The sequence below is a fragment of the Pseudophryne corroboree genome, chromosome 7 (genome assembly GCF_028390025.1).
Source record: "Pseudophryne corroboree isolate aPseCor3 chromosome 7, aPseCor3.hap2, whole genome shotgun sequence".
Taxonomy (NCBI): Eukaryota; Metazoa; Chordata; class Amphibia; order Anura; family Myobatrachidae; genus Pseudophryne; species Pseudophryne corroboree.
In genome coordinates, this window is record NC_086450.1 from 266,564,500 (window position 1) to 266,590,677 (window position 26,178).

At 48.4% G+C, this 26,178-nt stretch overlaps 1 protein-coding gene across 1 annotated transcript in view; it reads left to right on the forward strand.

Annotated features, from left to right (window-relative positions):
* The window catches only part of PFKL (phosphofructokinase, liver type), an 800,878-nt gene that overhangs the window by 198,509 nt on the left and 576,191 nt on the right, over nt 1–26,178 (forward strand). The window contains exon 6 of the mRNA XM_063934129.1: nt 3,656–3,700. Coding sequence (XP_063790199.1) covers nt 3,656–3,700 — 45 coding nt within the window. The remainder of the gene's footprint in view (nt 1–3,655; nt 3,701–26,178) is intronic.

Sequence of the window (26,178 nt, forward strand, 5' to 3'; positions counted from 1 at the left end):
GATTTCGGGTCTGGAGGAAGAGGAATTCCTAGTGTCCCTGGATATCAAGGATGCGTACCTTCACTTTCCGATCTGGCCGCCTCACCAGGCCTATCTACGGTTTGCACTACTGGACTATCACTATCAGTTCCAGACGTTACCATTTGGCCTTTCCACAGCACCGAGGGTGTTCACCAAGGTCATGGCGAAGATGATGCTCCTCCTACGCAAACAGGGAGTTAACTTAATTCCATATCTGGACGATCTGCTGATAAAGGCATCTTCCAGGGAGAAGCTGTTGCAGAGTATTGCACTCTCAACTCAACTACTCCAGGATCATGGGTGGATCTTGAACCATCCAAAGTCACATTTGGAACCGACAAGGAGACTGCCCTTCCTGGGAATGATACTCAACACGGAAGTGCAGCGGGTGTTTATACCGGTGGAGAAAGCGTTGATGATCCAATCAATGGTCCGGGATGTCTTGAAACCTCCCCGGGTGTCGGTTCATCAGTGCATTCGCCTTCTGGGAAAGATGGTAGCCTCCTACGAGGCTCTATAGTACGGAAGATTCCATGCATGGTTCTTCCAGCTGGATCTGCTGGATAAGTGGTCGGAATCACATCTTCACATGCACCAGCGGATACGACTGTCGCCGAAAGCCAGAACTTCACTCCTCTGGTGGCTGCAAACTTCTCACCTACTCGAGGGCCGCAGGTTCGAGATTCTTCTAACCACGGATGCAAGCCTCAGAGGTTGGGGAGCGGTCACCCAAGGGGAAAACTTCTAAGGAAAGGGGTCAAGTCAAGAATCTGTCCTTCCAATAAACATTCTGGAACTAAGGCCCATATACAATGGCCTTCTACGAGCGGCGCATCTTCTACAAGATCGAGATATTCAGGTTCAGTTGGACAACGTCACAGCTTTGTCCTACATAAACAGTCAGGGTGGAACGAAGAGCAGGGCTGCGATGACGGAGGTAACAAGTATCCTCCCCTGGGCAGAAAGGCACGCGCTGGCGCTGTCAGCAATCTTCATTGTATTAGTGGACAACTGTTCAACAGACTTCCTCAGAAGAATGGGGCCTCCACCCAGAGGTGTTTGCAGAGGTTACAAGCCGATGGGGTGTACCTCAGATAGACATGATGGCCTCTCGCCTCTCCAAGAAGCTTCGGAGGTACTGTTCCAGGTCACGAGACCCACAGGCAGTGGCGGTGGACGCCCTGGTGACTCCATGGGTGTTCCAGTCAGTGTATGTGTTCCCTCCACTTCCACTCATCCCAAGGATGCTCAAACTACTAAAAAAAACAAGAGTTCCTGCGATCCTCTTTGCTCCGGACTGGCCAAGAAGGGCTTGGTACGCGGATCTTCTGGCATTACTGCTGTAGGATCCGAGGCCTCTTCCTCTTCGCAAGGACCTTCTACTACAGGGGCCGTTCGCCTATCAAGACTTACAGCGGCTACGTTTGACTGAATGGAGGTTGAATGCCAGATTTTAGCTCAGAAGGGCATTCCGAACAAGGTCATTCCTACTTTGATCCAAGCTAGTAAGGGGGTAATGTCTAAACATTACCATTGGATTTGGAAAAAGTATGTGTCTTGGTGTGAATCCAGGAAGTTTCCTATGGTGGAGTTTCAACCGGGACTTTTTCTTCTCTTTCTGCAGGCTGGTGTGGATATGGGCCTACACTTGGGCTCCATCAAGGTCCAGATTTCGGCCTTGTACATTTTCTTCCAGAAACAATTGACTACTCTCCCTGAGGTTCACACATTCTTGAAGGGAGTTCTGCACAAAACGCATCTGCAATTTCTTCCAAAGTTTGTGTCCGCTTTTCATATCAACGAACCTATTGTGGTGCCAGTGGCTACTGACACCTTGATTACTTCAAAGTCCCTGAATGTTGTGCGGGGTTTGAAAATATATGTGAAGAGATCTGCTAGTCACAGGAAGTCAGAAGCACTATTTGTCCTTTATGATCCAAACAAGATTGGGTGTCCTGCTTCAAAGCAGACAATTTTCTCGTTGGATCAGGCTTACTATCCAGCATGCTTATTCTAAGGTAGGTTTGGCATGTCCAAAATTTGTTCAGGACTACTCTACATGTAAGGTGGGTTCTTCCTGGGCGGCTGCCCGGGGTGTCTCGGCTATTATGCTTTGCCGAGCGGCTACTTGGTCAGTGTTGATCACGTTTGCGAAGTTCTGCAAGTTCGATACTTTGGCCTCTGAGTACCTAAAGTTTGGTCAATCTGTTCTTCAGGAACCTCAGCACTCTCCCTCCCGTACTGGGAGATTTGGTACATCCCCATGGTACTAAATGGACCCCAGCATCCTCTAGTATGTAAGGGAAAATAGTATTTTAATTACCTACCGGATAATCCTTTTCTCGTAGTCTGTAGAGGATGCTGGGCGCCCGCCCAGTGCTTCGTATTCCTGCATTGTTGCTTGGTTACGTTTGTTGGTTCAGCTGTTGCTGATTCGTTCCAAGTTGGTTAGCTTGGCTTTACTTTTTTGTTATGTGTGAGCTGGTGTGAATCTCACCACTATCTGTGTATTTCCTTCTCTCCAAGTATGTCAGTCTCCTCAGGCACAGTTTGTAGCCTTAGTCTGCTAGGCGGTGCATAGAGGGAGGAGCCAGCCCACACTATTAAACTCTTAAAGTGCCAGTGGCTCCCAAAGGACGAGTCTATACCCCATGGTACTAAATGGACCCCAGCATCCTCTACGGACTATGAGAAAAGGATTTACCGGTAGGTAATTAAAATCCTATTTTTCGCACATCCACTACGTACAAATTCACGTCTGTGAATTTTGGCAGGCTTGTAACCTTTGACTACAGTATAATGCCCAGAGCTACAGTATTCATTTGTAAGCACATTTCCATGGCAAGTCTGTGGATAGTATGTGTCAACCAATAGATTCCGTGTTAACTTCCCGGGACTACATGGTTGTGGCAACCGCGTTAAGGGAAGAAAACACTGTGTAACACTGATTTAAATTCCAGTTTCTTGTGGGGGGGGGGGGAACGACACAGAAATCTGTGGTAAGTGCAGCCTGCGGGCATTGCTACAAGTCTGCAGTAATTACCGCAGCTAATGGAATCCAGCGCTTACTGTGATTTCTGGTTAAATACGGAATAAAAAAAAACTCCAGCACACTGTAATTGTGACACCATTGTACTTCTATGTGATTACGCTGTTTGCTTAATTAATATTAACACAGTATTTTAGATTTTGAGGTTTAATTGTTGTTAAAGGACAAAACATGTTTAGCTTTAGTAGAAATTAATATATATCTATAGCAAATTGATTTTTGTAAAAATTACAAACTTTTTAAAAAGTACAGATTATCACATAGCTATGAAGTGAACAGTGACATGGACTGTCTGTCTTATAGTGCATCAGTCACACTGTTCACCTCTAGCCACATTTGGTAGCTTATAGTAGTAGATTTAACGAGGTACAGACTGGTGCATCCTCCACAGCTCAGCTGGTGTCAGATCAGTGCTAGTCAAAAACAAACATGCGCCATCTGTAGTTAGGATTGATGTTAAACATGTCCTGAGACTTGCTTTTTTTTAATTTTATTTAATTTGACATACAGTATCTCAGTGGCCTTATTTCTTTGCAGTTAATGTTGGTATATTTCTCTCTGTAATACTGAATGTTTTCTTTTTAGTCACCAACGGACATTCGTGTTGGAAGTCATGGGAAGGCATTGTGGGTAATGACATTTTGTTTTCTCCTCATTTTATTTTCAGATGTACAGTAACTCACTCTTTCAAGATGTATGTAAAACATACTTGCCTACCTGACCCTCTCCATGAGGGAGAAAATGCTCTGTTCCTGGACTTTCCTGGTAATGTATGATTGCCATCACCTGTGGTGAAACACCTTTCGGACTGGCCCTACAGACATGGCGATATGCCGCCGAGTTGCCCGACCGCCGATACGGCAGACGGGCGACCCAGCGGCGGGGGGGCAGTGAAGTTTCTTCACTCCCCCCGTCACCCGGCTCCATTGAAGTGCAGGCAAATATGGACGAGATCGTCCATATTGGCCTGCATGCACAGCCGACGGGGAACCAGCGATGAACGAGCGCGGGGCCGCGCATCGTTCATCGCTGGTGACTCCACACTGAAAGATATGAACATTATCTCGTTCAATAATGAACGAGATCGTTCATATCTTTCAGTTACATCGACAAGTGTGTAGGGCCTATTATCCATTAACTAGCTCACCACAGGTGATGGCAATCATACATTACCAGGAAAGTCTAGGAACAGAGCATTTTCTCCCTCATGGAGAGGGTCAGGCATGCAAGTATGATGTAGATAATTTATATAGTTTAACACATTGTACACACAGTCCTGCAAAATTTATGAGGAACAGACACCAGAAAATGGGAGTAGCAAGTACAACAGGAAAAATAAAACTAGAACTCCTGTTGATGTTCTGATGAGCTTCTGATGAGCTTACAATATTAATGGTTTATTACAGGAGACTTGCAACATCAAAAGATAATGTAGAAAACACAAGTGCAACAACTTAAGTTGTATGTGAGTGACTTAGCCATAGATTATTACAGCATTGTCTGTGATTTCAAAGTTAAGACTGTTGCCTTTGACGTTAGATTGGATGGATATAGCTGTATGTTTTAGAGTGATAGCTTTTAAGATGTCATGCTACATGTTAAATATGTAAAGTTCTGCTGCGTGGTACACTGGGCTCCACAAGGATTAACATCGGGTCGTAGAGTAGGAACTTGATCTGAGGCACCAACAGGCTCAAAGCTTTGATTGTTCCCAAGATGCATAGCGCTGCCTCCTCTCTAACCCCGCCTCCCGTGCACAGGACCTCAGTTTTGTTGTTGGTGCCTTGCAGTAAGCAGGCAGTCAACAGGGGGGCTGCTCCTGCAGCCCTAAAGAAAAGCTATTTCAAGAAATTTGAAGACTTCAGGGGCTGCAGCTGTATCTGGATGTCAGTCAGACATCCCCCACTGCAGCTCCATCACTCCCCCAGCGGCGCTGTATACTCCCGCTCCCTGGTTGCCGTGTAATTACAGCGGAGGCTCCGGTGTTCTTCTAGTCAATCACACACTCGCCGCTGTCCTCCCGGCCGCATACAGGGGGAGGTAAGGGGTCTCTTTGGCCCGCTGTAATCGCGATCCGGCGCGGCTGGTGGGAGGCGGGCCGCGCGCTGGCGTGGACACTGTAAGGGGCAGGGGCTCCACTAGCCACCAAGGCACTGGGCACAGGGGATAAGGACTGACCTGTAGCCCCAGGGCGCCATTTAGGCAAATGTTCCCACCCTGAAGCTGCATATCTCTCCCTCACTCCCTGTCAGTCGCTATTACACGGAGCTACACTGTTCCTGGGACTGCTTTGGCAAATCCTCCTCTGTAAAGCCGCCTGCACGTCAGCGCTGTGCATTTTACAGGACATTTAAGTATTCTACCTGTCAGTGGACAGTGTTAGTTAAGAAAGCGTGCATACAGTCAGGGTTGTGTGGTACAAACGCCCTGTGATATACATCCATTGTTTGCTGTGTTTTGTTATATCTACTGTTTGTATGTGTGTGTGTGTGTGTGTGTGTGTGTGTGTGTGTGTGTGTGTGTATGTATGTATGTATGTGTGTGTGTGTGTATATATATTTCTCTAACGTCCTAGTGGATGCTGGGGACTCCGTCAGGACCATGGGGAATAGCGGCTCCGCAGGAGACAGGGCACAAAAGTAAGCTTTTAGGATCACATGGTGTGTACTGGCTCCTCCCCCTATGACCCTCCTCCAAGCCTCAGTTAGGTTTTTGTGCCCGGCCGAGAAGGGTGCAATCTAGGTGGCTCTCTTAAAGAGTTGCTTAGAAAAAGTTTTTAGGTTCTTTATTTTCAGTGAGTCCTGCTGGCAACAGGCTCACTGCTACGAGGGACTTAGGGGAGAGAAGTGAACTCACCTGCGTGCAGGATGGATTGGCTTCTTGGGCTACTGGACACCATTAGCTCCAGAGGGAGTCGGAACACAGGTCTCGCCCTGGGGTTCGTCCCGGAGCCGCGCCGCCGACCCCCCTTGCAGATGCTGAAGATTGAAGAGGTCCGGAACCAGGCGGCAGAAGACTTTCAGTCTTCATCAGGTAGCGCACAGCACTGCAGCTGTGCGCCATTGTTGTCAGCACACTTCACACAGCGGTCACGGAGGGTGCAGGGCGCGGGGGGGGGGCGCCCTGGGCAGCAATGTATAATACCTGTATGGCGAAAAATACATCACATATAGCCCTTGAGGCTATATGGATGTATTTAACCCCTGCCAGATATCACAAACTCCGGAGAAGAAGCCCGCCGAAAAGGGGGCGGGGCCTATTCTCCTCAGCACACAGCGCCATTTTCCCTCACAGAAATGCTGGTGGGAAGGCTCCCATGCTCTCCCCTGCATTGCACTACAGAAACAGGGTTAAAACAGAGAGGGGGGGCACTGATTTGGCGATATGAATATATATTAAATGCTATAAGGGAGGAACACTTATATAAAGGTTGTCCCTGTATAATTATAGCGTTTTGGTGTGTGCTGGCAAACTCTCCCTCTGTCTCCCCAAAGGGCTAGTGGGTCCTGTCCTCTATCAGAGCATTCCCTATGTGTGTGCTGTATGTCGGTACGTGTGTGTCGACATGTATGAGGAAAATGTTGGTGAGGAGGCGGAGCAAATTGCCTGTAATGGTGATGTCACTCTCTAGGGAGTCGACACCGGAATGGATGGCTTATTTATGGAATTACGTGATAATGTCAACACGCTGCAAGCCGGTTGACGACATGAGACGGCCGGCGATCAAATTAGTACCTGTCCAGGCGTCTCAAACACCGTCAGGGGCTGTAAAACGCCCATTTACCTCAGTCGGTCGACACAGACCCAGACACGGACACTGATTTCAGTGTCGACGGTGAAGAAACAAACGTATTTTCCTTTAGGGCCACACGTTAAGGGCAATGAAGGAGGTGTTGCATATTTCTGATACTACAAGTACCACAAAAAAGGGTATTATGTGGGATGTGAAAAAACTACCTGTAGTTTTTCCTGAATCAGATAAATTAAATGAAGTGTGTGATGATGCGTGGGTTTCCCCCGATAGAAAATTATTGGCGGATTACCCTTTCCCGCCAGAAGTTAGGGCGCGTTGGGAAACACCCCTTAGGGTGGATAAGGCGCTCACATGCTTATCAGAACAAGTGGCGGTACCATCTACAGATAGGGCCGTACTTAAGGAGCCAGCTGATAGGAGGCTGGAAAATATCCTAAAAAGTATACACACACATGCTGGTGTTATACTGCGACCAGCGATCGCCTCAGCCTGGATGTGCAGAGCTGAGGTGGCTTGGTCGGATTCCCTGACTAAAAATATTGATACCCTTGACAGGGACAGTATTTTATTGACTATAGAGCATTTAAAGGATGCATTTCTATATATGCGAGATGCGCAGAGGGATATTTGCACTCTGGCATCAAGAGTAAATGCGATGTCCATATCTGCAAGAAGATGTTTATGGACACGACAGTGGTCAGGTGATGCAGATTCCAAACGGCACAAAGATGTATTGCCGTATAAAGGGGAGGAGTTATTTGGGGTCGGTCCATGGGACCTGGTGGCCACGGCAACTGCTGGAAAATCCACCGTTTTTTACCCTAAGTCACATCTCTGCAGAAAAAGACACCGTCTTTTCAGCCTCAGTCCTTTCGTCCCTATAAGAGTCATATCTGCCCAGGGATAGAGGAAAGGGAAGAAGACTGCAGCAGGCAGCCCATTCCCAGGAACAGATGCCCTCCACCGCTTCTACCAAGTTCTCAGCATGACGCTAGGACCGTACAGGACCCCTGGATCCTACAAGTAGTATCCAAGGGGTACAGATTGGAATGTCGAGACGTTTCCCCCTCGCAGTTTCCTGTAGTCTGCTGTACCAATGTCTCCCTCCGACAGGGAGGCAGTATTGAAAACAATTCACAAGCTGTATTCCCAGCAGGTGATAATAAAATTACCCCTCCTACAACAGGGAAAGGGGTATTATTCCACACTATATTGTGGTACTGAAGCCAGAAGGCTAGGTGAGACCTATTCTAAATCTGAAATATTTGAACACTTACAAAAGTTCAAATCCAGATGGAGTCACTCAGAGCAGTGATAGCGAACCGGGAAGAAGGGGACTATATGGTGTCCCGGGACATCAGGGATGCTTACCTCCATGTCCCAAAATTTGCCTTTCTCACCAAGGGTATCTCAGGTTCGTGGTACAGAACTGTCACTATCAGTTTCAGACGATGCCGTTGGATTGTCCAAGGCACCCCGGGTCCTTACCAAGGTAATGACCGAAATGAGGATTCGTCTTCAAAGAAAATGGACGACCTCCTGATAAGAACAAGGTCCAGAGAACAGTTGGAGGTCGGAGTAGCACTATCTCAAGTAGTTCTACGACAACACGGGTGGATTCTAAATATTCCAAAACCGCAGTTGTTCCGACGACACGTCTGCTGGTCCTAGGGATGATTCTGGACACAGTCCAGAAAAAGGTGTTTCTCCCAGAGGAGAAAGCCAGGGAGTTATCCGAGCTAATCGGGATCCTCCTAAAACCAGGAAAAGTGTCAGTGCATCATTGCACAAGAGTCCTGGTAAAAATGGTGGCTTATTACGAAGCGATTCCATTCGGCAGATTTCACGCAAGAACTCTTCAGTGGGATCTGCTGGACAAATGGTCCGGATCGCATCTTCAGATGCATCAGCGGATAACCCTATATCCAAGGACAAGGGTGTCTCTCCTGTGGTGATTACAGAGTGCTCATCTTCTAGAGGGCCGTAGATTCGGCATTCAGGATTGGATGCTGGTGACCACGGAGGCCAGCCTGAGAGGCTGGGGAGCAGTCACACAGGGAAAAAATTTCCAGGGAGTGTGATCAAGTCTGGAGAATTCTCTCCACATAAATATACTGGAGCTAAGAGCAAATTTATAATGCTCTAAACTTAGCAAGACCTCTGCTTCAAGGTCAGCCGGTATTGATCCAGTGGGATAACATCACGGCAGTCGCCCACGTAAACAGAAAGGGCGGCACAAGAAGCAGAAGGGCAGTGGCAAAACTGCAAGGATTTTTCGCTAGGCGGAAAATCATGTGATAGCACTGTCAGCAGTGTTCATTCCGGGAGTGGACGACTGGGAAGCAGACTTCCTCAGCAGGCACGACCTCCACCCGGGAGAGTGGGAACTTCATAGGGAAGTTTTCCGCATGATTGTGAACCGTTGGGAAAGACCAAAGGTGGACATGATGGCGTCCCGCCCGAACAAAAAACGGGACAGGTATTGCGCCAGGTCACGAGACCTTCAGGCGATAGCTGTGGATGTCCTGGTAACACCGTGGGTGTAACAGTCGGTGTATGTGTTCCCTCCTCTGCTTCTCATAACCAAGGTATTGAGAATTATAAGACGTAGAGGAGTAAGAACTATACTCGTGGCTCCGGATTGGCCAAGAGGGACTTGGTACCCGGAACTTCAAGAGATGCTCATAGAGGACTAATAGCCTCAGGAACTAAGAAGGGACTTGCTTCAGCAAGTACCATGTCTGTTCCAAGACTTACCGCGGCTGCGTTTGACGGCATGGCGGTTGAACGCCGGATTCTAAGGGAAAAGGCATTCCGGAAGAGGCCATACCTACCCTGGGCAAAGCCAGGAAGGAGGTGACCGCACAACGTTATCACCACATGTGGTGAAAATATGTTGCGTGGGTGAGGCCAGGAAGGCCCCACGAAGAAATTTCAACTAGGTCGATTTCTGCACTTCCTGCAAACAGGAGTGTCTATGAGCCTCAAATTGGGGTCCATTAAGGTTCAAGTTTCGGCCCTGTAGATTTTCTTCCAGAAAGAATTGGCTTCGGTTCCTGAAGTCCAGACGTTTGTCAAGGGAGTATTGCATATACAGCCCCTTTTGTGCCTCCAGTGGCACCGTGGGATCTCAACGTAGTGTTGGGATTCCTCAAATCATATTGGTTTGAACCGCTCAAATCTGGATTTGAAATATCTCACATGGAAAGTGACCATGCTGTTGGCCCTGGCCTCGGCCAGGCGATTGTCAGAATTGGCGGCTTTGTCTTACAAAAGCCCATATTTGATTTTCCATTCGGACAGGGCAGAACTGCGGACTTGTCCCCAGTTTCTTCCTAAGGTGGTGTCAGCGTTTCACCTGAAACAACCTATTGTGGTGCCTGCGGCTACTAGGGACTTGGAGGACTCCAAGTTGCTAGACGTTGTCAGGGCCCTGAAAATATATATATATATGTGTATATATATATATATATATATATATATATATATATATGTGTATATATATATATATATATATATATATATATATATATATATATATAATTCCAGGACGGCTGGAGTCAGAAAGTCTGACTGGCTGTTTATATTGTATGCACCCAAAAAGCTGGGTGCTCCTGCTTCTAAGCAGACTATTGCTCGTTGGATTTGTAGTACAATTCAACTTGCACATTCTGTGGCAGGCCTGCCACAGCCAAAATCTGTAAATGCCCATTCCACAAGGAAGGTGGGCTCATCTTGGGCGGCTGCCCAAGGGGTCTCGGCTTTACAACTTTGCCGAGCAGCTACGTGGTCAGGGGGGAACACGTTTGTAAAATTCTACAAATTTGATACCCTGGCTGAGGAGGGGTGGTCTTCTGTTTGCCGGCGGTCGGGCTCCCGGTGCTCAGTATACCGGCGCCGGGAGCCCGACAGCCGGCATACCGACAATTATTTTCCCTCGTGGGGGTCCACGACCCCCATAGAGGGAGAATAAAATAGTGTGGCGCGCGTAGCGCGCCACCGTGCCCGTAGCGTGGCGAGCGCAGCGAGCCCGCAAGGGGCTCATTTGCGCTCGCCAAGCTGTCGGTAAGCCGGCGGTCGGGCTCCCGGCGCCGGGATGCTGGTCGCCGGGAGCCCGACCGCCGGCCAGCCGTAGTGAACCCCTGAGGAGGACCTGGAGTTTCTCTCATTCGGTGCTGAGAGTCATCCGCACTCTCCCGCCCGTTTGGGAGCTTTGGTATAATCCCCTTGGTCCTGACCGAGTCCCCAGCATCCACTAGGACGTTAGAGAAAATAAGATTTTACTTACCGATAAATCTATTTCTCGTAGTCCGTAGTGGATGCTGGGCGCCCATCCCAAGTGCGGATTGTCTGCATTACTTGTACATAATTATTGTTACAAAAATCGGGTTGTTATTGTTGTGGGCCATCTTTTCAGAGGCTCCTTCGTTGTTATCATACTATTAACTGGGTTCAAATCACAGGTTGTACGGTGTGATTGGTGTGGCTGGTATGAGTCTTACCCGGGATTCAAGATCCTTCCTTATTGTGTACGCTCGTCCGGGCACAGTACCTAACTGAGGCTTGGAGGTGGGTCATAGGGGGAGGAGCCAGTACACACCATGTGATCCTAAAAGCTTACTTTTGTGCCCTGTCTCCTGCGGAGCCGCTATTCCCCATGGTCCTGACGGAGTCCCCAGCATCCACTACGGACTACGAGAAATAGATTTATCGGTAAGTAAAATCTTATTATATATATATATATATATATATATATATATATATATATATATATATATATATATATAGATATATATATATATATAGATATATATATAGATATATATATATATATATATACAGGTTGAGTATCCCATATCCATATATTCCGAAATACGGAATATTCAGAAATACGGACTTTTTTGAGTGAGAGTGAAACAGTGAAATCTTTGTTTTCTGTGGCTCAATGTACACAAACTTTGTTTAATACACAAAGTTATTAATAATATCGTATTAAATGACCTTCAGGCTGTGTATATAAGGTGTATATTTAACATAAATGAATTGTGTGTATGTACACACACTTTGTTTAATGCACAAAGTTATAAAAAAGATTGGCTAAAATTACCTTCAGGCTGTGTTTATAAGGTGTATATGATACATAAATGCATCCTGTGCTTAGATTTAGGTCCCATCACCATGATATTGTTATGATTCCAGTACTCCTGACCGGAGGAGATCTCATGGCAATGGCCAGAGTACTGGAAGGGAATGCTGGTTACGGGAGCTGGAAAGACTAGTTGCCCCTGGCGCCCTAACTCTATTGTCTCACCCGTGCTATCGGAAATCCCTTGCGAGACTATGGTTTCTTGAGCCCCTGGCAGCCACGTTTGAAAGGCGGATTATGTCTGCCCAACTCCGGTGCCCCCCGGTCTTAGTGAGAGACAAAGGGAAATCCGAGGCAGGATGATGACAAGAGGACCTCTGACTGACAACAGGCCAGGGGCAACAAGCTAACTAACCAAACCAGAAGTATGTGCGGAAAAACCGCCAGATAAAAGGACAACCAAAATCCACTAGTCTGTTACTCCTACCCAGCACCGCTGGATACCAGAGTGGATCTGTGGGAGCGGAATCCTCCGCAAAAGCTCCGAAACACAAATAATAAATAATAAGTAATAAAGCGGCCAAGCCGCAACACACGGCTACGCCGTGACTCACGAACACCACTGGATGTTTAAAGGTGCTCAGTAAGGACTCCAGGAACAGATGACAACTTCCGAGTACAGGACAACTGAGGACAGGAACGACCGGGTACAGCAGGACTGGAAACACTCTCAGCAAACAGATACAGCATGCAGGAAGCTATTACCGGCGTCTGTGAGAAGCCCTGGGAGTGTACTTAACAGGGAGTCCTCCAATCAGCTGTTTAGAGGCTGATTGGACTAAATGCCGTGCAGCTGCCTTGCTGCACGGCCAGGAAACAGGTGCCCTTATTAATTTAAATGGACCCAGCAACGGGGAACGCGGTCCGCCAGTGGCGTCCCCGTTGCTAGGGTCCGTGCGGCTCCGTGCGCCCGGCGTCTAGCGTTGCCAGGGAGCCGGCGGCTGTACGCGCACGGCGTCCCTGGTTGCTAGGCGCCGGGCCGCACCGACGAGCGGACCCCAGCGCCTAACAGTACCCCCCCCCCTTGAGGAGGGGGTCAAAGAACCCCTAAAGCCAGGTTTCCGAGGAAATTCCCGAAAAAATGCCCTCTTGAGCCTCGGGGCATGGAGATCCTTATCCAGGACCCAAGACCTTTCCTCTGGACCATAGCCTTTCCAGTGCACCAGAAAATAAAGCCGACCCCGGGACAATTTGGAATCGAGAACCTTCTCCACCAAGAACTCCTGATGTCCCTGTACATCTACTGGTGATTTCCCCTGAGAGATCTTCCGAGGAAATCTACTGGAAGAAACGTATGGTTTCAACAGGGAGCAATGGAACGTATTTCCGATCCGGAGAGCTCTTGGTAAACGTAACCGGAAAGCAACTGGATTAATTTTTTTAATAATATGAAATGGTCCAATAAATTTGGGGCCCAATCTAGCTGAGGTTTGTCGAAGTCTAATGTTACGAGTCGACAACCATACCCTGTCAACCACCTTAAAAGTGCAAGGACGCCGGAGCCTGTCAGAAATTTTTTTCTCTCGAAATGCCGCTCTTCTGAGAGCAAGGTGCACTTTTTTCCAAATGACTCTGAGATGAGAGGTTAAGGTTAGCGAGGAAACAGAAGAATGTTGAAAAAAAGAATTAGCTCTGGGGTGAAAACCAAAAACTGAAAAGAATGGAGACACATTAGTGGAGGAATGACAAGAATTGTTGTAAACAAACTCCGCCAAAGGAAGAAACTCGGACCAATCATTCTGGAGTTTGGCTGAGTACAAACGCAAATACTGTTTTAATGATTGATTAACTCGCTCGGTCTGCCCGTTGGATTGGGGATGGTAGCCGGATGTTAATGACAATTTCATCTTTAATGAGGCACAAAAAGACCTCCAGAATTGTGCAATGAATTGTGGACCCCGATCAGAAACAATATCAGTGGGCAACCCATGAAGTCTGAAAACATGGCGGAGAAACAAAACAACCAATCCCTGGGCAGATGGCAGTCGGGGAAGAGCAATGAAATGGGCCATCTTGCTAAAACGGTCCACTACCACCCATATGACTCGGAATCCGGCTGACAGAGGGAGGTCTACCACAAAATCCATGGAAATATGAGACCATGGCCTGAGAGGAACATTTAAGGGCATAAGTTGCCCGATAGGCAAGGAACGGGGAACCTTATGCTGTGCACAGACCTGACAAGAAAAAACAAACTCCTTAATGTCTTTAGAAAGACCAGGCCACCATACTGAGCGGGAGACTAATTCCAAAGTCTTAGAGATCCCCGGATGCCCGGCAACTTTGCTATCATGAAACTCAGTCAAAACAGTAGCTCTCAAAAACTCAGGGACGTAAAGACGACCAGCAGGAGTATTTCCAGGAGCTTGATGTTGAAGCTGCTTTAACTGGGTAAATAAATCTTGTATGAGGCCTGCCCAAATGACTGAAGACGGAAGTATGGGAGTAACAGGACTGTTATTATGAACTGGAAGAAAACTGCGTGACAGGGCATCCGCCTTGGTATTCTTGGAACCTGGCCTAAAAGTGATAATAAACTTGAAACGAGTAAAAAATAAAGCCCAACGAGCCTGCCGGGCATTCCGCCGCTTAGCTGATTCGATGTACTGAAGATTTTTGTGGTCAGTCAATACTGAAATGGTATGTGTTGCTCCCTCAAGCCAATGCCTCCACTCCTCGAAAGCCCATTTAATAGCCAGTAACTCCCGGTTACCAACATCGTAGTTGGATTCAGCGGATGAGAATTTCCTGGACATAAAGGCACAAGGATGTAGTTCCAGAGAGTCCGGATCCTTCTGAGATAGGATAGCCCCCACTCCAACCTCCGAGGCATCAACCTCAACAATGAAGGGCAATTCTGGGTTGGGATGTCTGAGGACTGGAGCTGAGACAAAAGCTTGTTTCAAGGCCTGAAAGGATAACTCAGCTTCACGTGACCAGTTGGTAGGATCCGCTCCCTTCTTAGTCAGTGCCACAATGGGAGCAACCAGGTCGGAAAAAGAATGAATAAATCTTCTATAATAATTCGCAAACCCTAAAAAGCGCTGAATTGCTTTTAAGTTGGTGGGTTGCGCCCAACTAAGGATGGCTTGGAGCTTCTTAGGTTCCATACAGAATCCCCGAGGGGAAATAATGTACCCTAAAAAGGATACCTCCGTGACATGAAACTCACACTTCTCCAGCTTGGCATATAGATGATTTTCACGTAATTTTTGAAGAACCTGACGCACCTGGGTAACATGTTGTTCAATTGAATCAGAATAGATCAGGATGTCGTCTAAGTAAACGACCACGAATCTTCCTAGAAAATCACGGAGCACATCGTTAATGAGATCCTGGAAAACTGCCGGAGCGTTAGACAAGCCGAACGGCATCACCAGATACTCGTAGTGACCCGACTGAGTACTGAAAGCCGTCTTCCACTCATCTCCCGACTTGATTCGAATGAGGTTATACGCTCCCCTCAGGTCAATTTTAGAAAAAATCACAGCCGAACGCAGCTGATCAAAGAGGACAGAAATCAGCGGCAGAGGGTAAGTATTTTTAACTGAGATCTTATTCAGGGCTCTAAAGTCAATGCAAGGTCTGAGTGATCCATCTTTTTTCTCCACAAAGAAGAAGCCTGCACTTAAAGGGGATTTAGATGGCCTGATAAATCCTTTCTCTGACGTCCTAGTGGATGCTGGGACTCCGTCAGGACCATGGGGATTAGCGGCTCCGCAGGAGACAGGGCACAAAAACAAAAGCTTTAGGACTAGGTGGTGTGCACTGGCTCCTCCCCCTATGACCCTCCTCCAAGCCTCAGTTAGGTTTTTGTGCCCGTCCGAGCAGGGTGCAATCTAGGTGGCTCTCCTAAAGAGCTGCTTAGAAAAAGTTATTAGGTTTTTTATTTTCAGTGAGTCCTGCTGGCAACAGGCTCACTGCAACGAGGGACTTAGGGGAGAAGAAGTGAACTCACCTGCGTGCAGGATGGATTGGCTTCTTGGGCTACTGGACACCATTAGCTCCAGAGGGATCGAACACAGGCCCAGCCATGGAGTCCGGTCCCGGAGCCGCGCCGCCGACCCCCTTGCAGATGCCGAAAAGTGAAGAGGTCCAGAAACCGGCGGCAGAAGACTTTTCAGTCTTCATGAGGTAGCGCACAGCACTGCAGCTGTGCGCCATTGTTGTCAGCACACTTCACACCAGCGGTCACTGAGGGTGCAGGGCGCTGGGGGGGGGCGCCCTGGGCAGCAATGATAATACCTTGTTCTGGCTAAAAATACATCGCATATAGCCCCTGGGGCTATATGGATGTATTTAACCCCTGCCAGGTCTCACAAACACCGGGAGAAGAGCCCGCCGAAATAGGGGGCGGGGCCTATCTCCTCAGCACACAGCGCCATTTTCCTGCACAGCTCCGCTGCGAGGAAGGCTCCCAGGACTCTCCCCTGCACTGCACTACAGAAACAGGGTAAAAAAAAACAGAGGGGGGGCACTTTTTTGGCGATATTGATATATTAAGCTGCTATAAAGGAAACAACACTTCTGTAGGGTTGTTCCTATATATTTATAGCGCTTGGGTGTGTGCTGGCAAACTCTCCCTCTGTCTCCCCAAAGGGCTAGTGGGGTCCTGTCTTCGATAAGAGCATTCCCTGTGTGTCTGCTGTGTGTCGGTACGTGTGTGTCGACATGTATGAGGACGATGTTGGTGTGGAGGCGGAGCAATTGCCGGTAATGGTGATGTCACACCCTAGGGAGTCGACACCGGAATGGATGGCTTTGTTTATGGAATTACGTGATAATGTCAGCACGTTACAAAAATCAGTTGACGACATGAGACGGCCGGCAAACCAGTTAGTACCTGTCCAGGCGTCTCAGACACCGTCAGGGGCTGTAAAACGCCCTTTACCTCAGTCGGTCGACACAGACCCAGACACGGACACCGAATCTAGGTTCGACGGTGAAGAAACAAACGTATTTTCCAGTAGAGCCACACGTTATATGATCACGGCAATGAAGGAGGCTTTGCATATCTCTGATACTGCAAGTACCACAAAAACTGCTAATTTCAAAGAAGTTATTGGCATTATATCCTTTCCCGCCAGAGGTTAGGGCGCGCTGGGAAACACCCCCTAGGGTGGATAAGGCACTCACACGCTTATCAAAACAAGTGGCGTTACCGTCTCCTGAAACGGCCGCCCTCAAGGATCCAGCTGATAGGAGGCTGGAAACTACCCTGAAAAGTATATACACTCATACTGGTGTTATACTGCGACCAGCCATCGCCTCAGCATGGATGTGCAGTGCTGGGGTGGTTTGGTCGGATTCCCTGACTGAAAATATTGATACCCTGGATAGGGACAGTATTTTATTGACTATAGAGCAATTAAAGGATGCTTTTCTTTATATGCGAGATGCTCAGAGGGATATTTGCACTCTGGCATCGAGAGTAAGTGCGATGTCCATATCTGCCAGAAGAAGTTTATGGACGCGACAGTGGTCAGGTGATGCGGATTCCAAACGGCATATGGAAGTATTGCCGTATAAAGGGGAGGAATTATTTGGGGTCGGTCTATCGGATTTGGTGGCCACGGCAACAGCCGGGAAATCCACCTTTTTACCTCAGGTCCCCTCCCAACAGAAAAAGACACCGTCTTTTCAGCCGCAGTCCTTTCGTTCCTATAAGAACAAGCGGGCAAAAGGACAGTCATATCTGCCCCGAGGCAAAGGAAAGGGTAAGAGAGTGCACCAAGCAGCTCCCTCTCAGGAGCAGAAGCCCTCCCCGGCTTCTGCAAAGCCCTCAGCATGACGTTGGGGCTTTACAAGCGGACTCAGGGGTGGTGGGGGGTCGACTCAAGAATTTCAGCGCACAGTGGGCTCACTCACAGGTGGACCCCTGGATCCTGCAGGTAGTATCTCAGGGTTACAGGTTGGAATTCGAGAAGTCTCCCCCTCGCCGGTTCCTAAAGTCTGCTCTGCCAACGTCTCTCTCAGACAGGGCGACGGTATTGGAAGCCATTCACAAGCTGTATTCTCAGCAGGTGATAGTCAAGGTACCCCTCCTACAACAGGGAAAGGGGTATTATTCCACACTATTTGTGGTACCGAAGCCGGACGGCTCGGTAAGACCTATTCTAAATCTGAAATCTTTGAACCTGTACATACAAAAATTCAAGTTCAAGATGGAGTCACTCAGAGCAGTGATAGCGAATCTGGAAGAAGGGGACTTTATGGTGTCCCTGGACATCAAGGATGCTTACCTGCATGTCCCAATTTGCCCTTCACATCAAGGGTACCTCAGGTTCGTGGTGCAAAACTGTCATTATCAGTTTCAGACGCTGCCGTTTGGATTGTCCACGGCACCTCGGGTCTTTACCAAGGTAATGGCCGAAATGATGTTTCTTCTGCGAAGAAAAGGCGTATTAATTATCCCTTACTTGGACGATCTCCTGATAAGGGCAAGGTCCAGAGAACAGCTGGAGGACGTAGTAGCACTAACCCAAGTAGTGCTGCAACAGCACGGGTGGATTCTGAATTTTCCAAAATCTCAATTGACCCCGACGACACGTCTGCTGTTCCTGGGAATGATTCTGGACACGGTTCAGAAAAAGGTGTTTCTTCCGGAGGAGAAAGCCAGGGAGTTATCCGAACTTGTCAGGAACCTCCTAAAACCAGGAAAAGTGTCTGTGCATCAATGCACAAGAGTCCTGGGAAAAATGGTGGCTTCTTACGAAGCGATTCCATTCGGCAGATTCCACGCACGAACTTTTCAGTGGGATCTGCTGGACAAATGGTCCGGATCGCATCTGCAGATGCATCAGCGGATAACTTTGTCTCCACGGACAAGGGTGTCTCTTCTGTGGTGGTTGCAGAGTGCTCATCTGTTAGAGGGCCGCAGATTCGGCATACAGGACTGGGTCCTGGTGACCACGGATGCCAGTCTGAGAGGCTGGGGAGCGGTCACACAGGGAAGAAACTTCCAGGGAGTGTGGTCAAGCCTGGAGATGTCTCTTCACATAAATATACTGGAGCTAAGAGCGATTTACAATGCTCTAAGCCTGGCAAAACCCCTGCTTCAGGGTCAGCCGGTGTTGATCCAGTCGGACAACATCACGGCAGTCGCCCACGTAAACAGACAGGGCGGCACAAGAAGCAGGAGGGCAATGGCAGAAGCTGCAAGGATTCTTCGCTGGGCGGAAGATCATGTGATAGCACTGTCAGCAGTGTTCATTCCGGGAGTGGACAACTGGGAAGCGGACTTCCTCAGCAGACACGATCTACACCCGGGAGAGTGGGGACTTCATCCAGAAGTCTTCCACATGATTGTGAACCGTTGGGAAAAACCAAAGGTGGATATGATGGCGTCCCGCCTCAACAAAAAACTGGACAGGTATTGCGCCAGGTCAAGAGACCCTCAGGCAATAGCTGTGGACGCTCTGGTAACACCGTGGGTGTTCCATTCAGTGTATGTGTTTCCTCCTCTGCCTCTCATACCAAAAGTACTGAGAATTATACGGCAAAGGGGAGTAAGAACGATACTCGTGGCTCCGGATTGGCCAAGAAGAACTTGGTACCCGGAACTTCAGGAGATGCTCACGGAAGATCCGTGGCCTCTACCTCTAAGACGGGACCTGCTTCAGCAGGGACCGTGTCTATTCCAAGACTTACCGCGGCTGCGTTTGACGGCATGGCGGTTGAACGCCGAATTCTAAGGGAAAAAGGCATTCCGGAAGAGGTCATCCCTACCCTGGTAAAAGCCAGGAAGGAGGTGACTGCACAACATTATCACCGCATTTGGAGAAAATATGTTGCGTGGTGTGAGGCCAGGAAGGCCCCGACGGAGGAATTTCAACTGGGTCGATTCCTACATTTCCTGCAAACAGGATTGTCTATGGGCCTCAAATTAGGGTCCATTAAGGTTCAAATTTCGGCCCTGTCGATTTTCTTCCAGAAAGAATTGGCTTCAGTTCCTGAAGTCCAGACTTTTGTAAAAGGAGTACTACATATACAGCCCCCGGTTGTGCCCCCAGTGGCTCCGTGGGATCTTAATGTAGTTTTGGATTTTCTCAAATCCCATTGGTTTGAGCCACTCAAATCGGTGGATTTGAAATATCTTACATGGAAAGTAACCATGCTACTGGCCCTGGCTTCAGCCAGGAGAGTGTCAGAATTGGCGGCTTTATCGTATAAAAGCCCATATCTGATTTTCCATTCGGACAGGGCAGAACTGCGGACGCGTCCTCAGTTTCTGCCTAAGGTGGTTTCAGCGTTTCACCTGAACCAGCCTATTGTGGTGCCTGCGGCTACTAGCGATTTGGAGGATTCCAAGTTGCTGGACGTTGTCAGGGCATTGAAAATATATATTTCAAGGACGGCTGGAGTCAGAAAATCTGACTCGCTGTTTATACTGTATGCACCCAACAAGCTGGGTGCTCCTGCTTCTAAGCAGACGATTGCTCGTTGGATTTGTAGCACAATTCAACTTGCACATTCTGTGGCAGGCCTGCCACAGCCTAAATCTATCAAGGCCCATTCCACAAGGAAGGTGGGCTCATCTTGGGCGGCTGCCCGAGGGGTCTCGGCATTACAACTCTGCCGAGCAGCTACGTGGTCGGGGGAGAACACGTTTGTAAAATTCTACAAATTTGATACCCTGGCTAAAGAGGACCTGGAGTTCTCTCATTCGGTGCTGCATAGTCATCCGCACTCTCCCGCCCGTTTGGGAGCTTTGGTATAATACCCATGGTCCTGACGGAGTCCCAGCATCCACTAGGACGTCAGAGAAAATAAGATTTTACTTACCGATAAATCTATTTCTCGTAGTCCGTAGTGGATGCTGGGCGCCCATCCCAAGTGCGGATTGTCTGCAATACTTGTACATAGTTATTGTTACAAAAAAATCGGGTTGTTATTGTTGTGAGCCGTCTGTTCAGAGGCTCCTACGTTTGTCATACTGTTAACTGGGTTCAGATCACAGGTTGTACGGTGTGATTGATGTGGCTGGTATGAGTCTTACCCGGGATTCAAAATCCTTCCTTATTGTGTACGCTCGTCCGGGCACAGTATCCTAACTGAGGCTTGGAGGAGGGTCATAGGGGGAGGAGCCAGTGCACACCACCTAGTCCTAAAGCTTTTGTTTTTGTGCCCTGTCTCCTGCGGAGCCGCTAATCCCCATGGTCCCGACGGAGTCCCAGCATCCACTACGGACTACGAGAAATAGATTTATCGGTAAGTAAAATCTTATTTTCCCTAGGCTCTCCTTAACATACTCATTCATGGCCGCAGTTTCTGGCCCGGATAATGCATATAACCTTCCCTTTGGCAATGTGGCACCAGGAATTAGCTCAATAGCACAATCATAAGGCCGATGGGGAGGCAGAATGTCCGCATTGCCCTTGGAAAACACATCAACAAAGTCCTGGTATTCCACGGGAATGAGTTCGGGAATGGCAGCAGCTATTCTGACGGGAAACGTAATACATTCCTTATTACAGATGGTACCCCATTGTGAAATCTCCCCCGACTGCCAATCAATGATGGGATTATGAAAGGCCAGCCAAGGGTGACCCAGAACCACTGGAACTGCTGGGCAATGGGTAAGGAAAAACTCAATTTTTTCGGAATGAAGAGCTCCTACCGTAAGTAGTACAGGGGGTGTACGGAGGGAAATAACCCCATTGGACAAGGGACTCCCATCTAAACCATGCATGGTGATACACCTACCCAAGGCTAACTGAGGAATACCTAAGGCCTTGGCCCACGTTAAGTCCATAAAGTTCCCTGCAGCTCCACTGTCAACAAAAGCCGACACCGAAGAACTGAGGCTGCCAAAGGAAACTTTAGCTGGGACTAAAAGGGAGTTATTCGAGGAGATAAGCTGCAGACCAAAGTGAACCCCCTCACAATTCACTTGGTCGAGGCGTTTTCCCGACTTGTTCGGACAATTACGGGCAAAATGTCCCTTACCCCCACAGTACAAACAAAGACCAGAGTTTTGCCTTCTGGCTCTTTCTTCTGGAGACAGCCGGGAGAGACCCATCTGCATGGGCTCCTCTACGTCCTCAGGAATGGAAAATACACATGGAGTAGACCTGACGGGTGCTCCTTTTTCAGCCCTCCGCTCTCTGAGACGACGATCAATCTTAATAGAAAGCTCCATGAGTTTATCGAGAGTCTCAGGAGCGGGATACTGAAGGAGACTGTCTTTTATAGACTCTGATAAGCCGAGGCGAAACTGACTGCGCAGGGCTGGGTCATTCCAGCCACAGTTGTTCGACCAACGGCGAAACTCTGTACAAAAAACCTCTGCAGGATTTCTACCCTGTCTGAGAGCGCGTAACTGACTCTCAGCGGATGCCTCTCTATCAGGGTCATCATATAAAAGCCCTAAAGACCCAAAAAAGGCGTCTACTGACAACAACGCCGGATCCTCTGCTTTTAAACCGAATGCCCAGGTCTGAGGATCCCGCTGGAGCAAAGAAATAATAATTCCGACCCGCTGAGATTCAGTACCTGAGGAGATCGGTCTTAAACGAAAATAAAGTTTACAGGATTTTTTAAAATTAAAAAAACTCCTTCCTATCACCAGAAAAACGGTCAGGCAAGTGCATTTTTGGTTCAGGGACTACCCTCGGGGAAGTTCGTAAAAGATCTTCCTGCGACTTCACCCGAAGGGAAAGATCCTGAACCATCTGAGTAAGTTCTTGAAGCTGGCTGACTAGGAGCTGACCAGGATTTGGCCCTAAACCTGTGGGATTCATGAGGCCGATAACTCTTACAAAACTGAATAAGTAAAAAATTAAACCCTGTTTAATTTTAAGTTTTGGTTTGGCCGGTAATAATGTTATGATTCCAGTACTCCTGACCGGAGGAGATCTCATGGCAATGGCCAGAGTACTGGAAGGGAATGCTGGTTACGGGAGCTGGAAAGACTAGTTGCCCCTGGCGCGCTAACTCTATTGTCTCACCCATGCTATCGGAAATCCCTTGCGAGACTATGGTTTCTTGAGCCCCTGGCAGCCACGTTTGAAAGGCGGATTATGTCTGCCCAACTCCGGTGCCCCCCGGTCTTAGTGAGAGACAAAGGGAAATCCGAGGCAGGATGATGACAAGAGGACCTCTGACTGACAACAGGCCAGGGGCAACAAGCTAACTAACCAAACCAGAAGTATGCGCGGAAAAACCGCCAGATAAAAGGACAACCAAAATCCACTAGTCCGTTACTCCTACCCAGCACCGCTGGATACCAGAGTGGATCTGTGGGAGCGGAATCCTCCGCAAAAGCTCCGAAACACAAATAATAAATAATAAGTAATAAAGCGGCCAAGCCGCAACACACGGCTACGCCGTGACTCACGAACACCACTGGATGTTTAAAGGTGCTCAGTAAGGACTCCAGGAACAGATGACAACTTCCGAGTACAGGACAACTGAGGACAGGAACGACCGGGTACAGCAGGACTGGAAACACTCTCAGCAAACAGATACAGCATGCAGGAAGCTATTACCGGCGTCTGTGAGAAGCCCTGGGAGTGTACTTAACAGGGAGTCCTCCAATCAGCTGTTTAGAGGCTGATTGGACTAAATGCCGTGCAGCTGCCTTGCTGCACGGCCAGGAAACAGGTGCCCTTATTAATTTAAATGGACCCAGCAACGGGGAACGCGGTCCGCCAGTGGCGTCCCCGTTGCTAGGGTCCGTGCGGCTCCGTGCGCCCGGCGTCTAGCGTTGCCAGGGAGCCGGCGGCTGTACGCGCACGGCGTCCCTGGTTGCTAGGCGCCGGGCCGCACCGACGAGCGGACCCCGGCGCCTAACAGATATCTCATTATGGTATCTAATTATTCCAAAATACGGAAAAATCCGATATCCAAAATACCTCTGGTCCCAAGCATTTTGGATAAGGGATACTCAACCTGTGTGTGTGTATGTATGTATGTATGTATGTATGTATATATATATATATATATATATATATATATATATATATATATATATGTGTGTGTGTATATGTATATGTGTGTATATATATATATATATATATGTGTGTGTGTGTGTGTGTGTATGTGTGTATATATATATATATATATCTAATATACACTGAGTGTTACTTTGTATTGCTAGACCAGTGCAGTATTGTATGTTATAATTTCTGCATTGTACATTGTGACTTTGTGTGTGTGTGCATGTAGCTGCTGAGTGGCTGCCATTTCGTGTATTTAGCTCAGCCTGCTACCCCTATATTCTGTATCCTGAGGAGGCTAAGTGCGTCTGGTTTATTAGACTATATAGGTGTTTCACAGGATATACTTACTTTGTATTTTTCTCTGTAATTTCTGGTCACCATATATCCCGGTTTGTGCTGATAACACTACACTGGGAGTTCTTGCTAGATGTAGTGCTGCTAATGTTGTACTAGGTTGCCTGATATTGAGCTTCTTATTATGTCAGCTGCAAGGGGCAACGGAACTGGGGCTGATCCCACATTGAGTGATGGTGCCGCTGCAGTCTCATTTGAGAAAAAAATGGCAGCAGAGAGTTCAGGTTCTGAGGGTTCTTTGCCCCCAAGTGGGTTTGTAGCAACGGGGTTCCACAATGACCCGCCCTGGGCTACCTCCTTCACGTTATTAAATACGCTGGTAACTAAACTTACGCCCCGTGTGGGACCGCCTGTGCCAGTACAGCAGTTTATGGTCCCTGCAGTCAATCCACCATGGGCAGATCAGATCTCATCACAGTTACAGCACTTGAACCAATCACTGACTAAAAAGAAGTCTAACTCTCGCCCGCCTAAGACTAAGGCGTCTTCTAAACGGGCCGCTACTTCCTCACAATCCACCACTGTTCCAGACACTTCCTCTGATGAGGATGGCACATACACTGACCCCACAGACACTGACTCTTATGCTTCAGATGGGGAGGGACGGTCACAGGTGGATGTCCCTGATTTGATTGAGGCTATCAGGCTGATTCTTTAAATTTCTGATGAACCGGAACCTGAGCCTGTGTCTAAAAATCCGGACAGATTTAAACGTAAGAAAGTGGTAAAGCAAGTTTTGCCTCATTCACAACACCTGGCTGACATACGTCAGGAATCCTGGGAAAATCCAGGAACAAAGTTCACGCCGCATAAGAAAATGTTGGCTCGCTACCCTCTCTCTGCGGAACTATGTAAAAATTGGTAAACTCCTCCACCTGTATATTCTCATGTGGCACGGACGGTAGTTTCCTCAGCTCTGCCAGTGACTACCGTCACCTCTCTGAAGGACCCGACGGATAGACGTGTGGAGGGTTGTTTAAAGGTGATTTACACCCTGTTAGGGGCTGTGCATAGGCCAACCGTAGCAGCTACATGGGCTGCTGAAGCTGTTGAAGCATGGGGTCAGGGGCTGGAGGCAGAGCTCCCATCCAATGCTTCTGATCATGCTAGACAATGTCTCATATATTACCATGGCTTCTCATTATCTCAATGAGGCGGCTTCCGATGCCGGGATGCTGGCGGCCAAGGCTGCGACTATGCCCATCTTAGCTCGACGTATCCTTTGGTCGAGATCCTGGTCTGTGGATCTGGATTCTAAGAAAACCCTGGAGGTACTTCCTTTCAAGGGAGACATTCTTTTCGGAGAAAACCTCAATAAGATCGTGGCTGACTTAGGCAAGCCGTTTTAGCAGAAGCGAACGATTACGGCGCCGAAGGCTAAAAGTACCTTCTCTCGCTCCTTTCGTCCTCCAGGAAAGGCAAAAGGTCAGGCGTAGCTGAAACAAGCTCGTACTTCCAAACCTGCTAAGCCCAGACCCAAGCGGGCATGGGCTGCCCATCACCCTGCGTCCAAAACAGACAAGCCTGCCACATGACGGGGCGGGACTCCCTCTAGGGGATCCCTGGGTGGGGGGCTGACTTCTAGGATTTACCCAGGAATGGTTGAAGAGCAATTTTCGATGCCTGGGTACGGGAAGTCGTCACTCGAGGTTACGCGGTATCCTTCAAGAATCGTCCCCCTCATTGATTTTGCCTGACAGATGTCACTTCGGATCCTGTGAAGGCAAAAACTCTTAATTCGGTGGCACAGTCCCTCCTGGATACAGGAGTGGTAGTACAGGTGTCTCTGGCTCAGAGAGGCAAGGGGTACTATTCACCGCTGTTTCTAGTCCCGAAACCGAACGGGTCCTCACGGCCCATTCTCCATCTCAAGTCTTTGAACAAGTATTTGAGGGTCTACAAGTTTCGTATG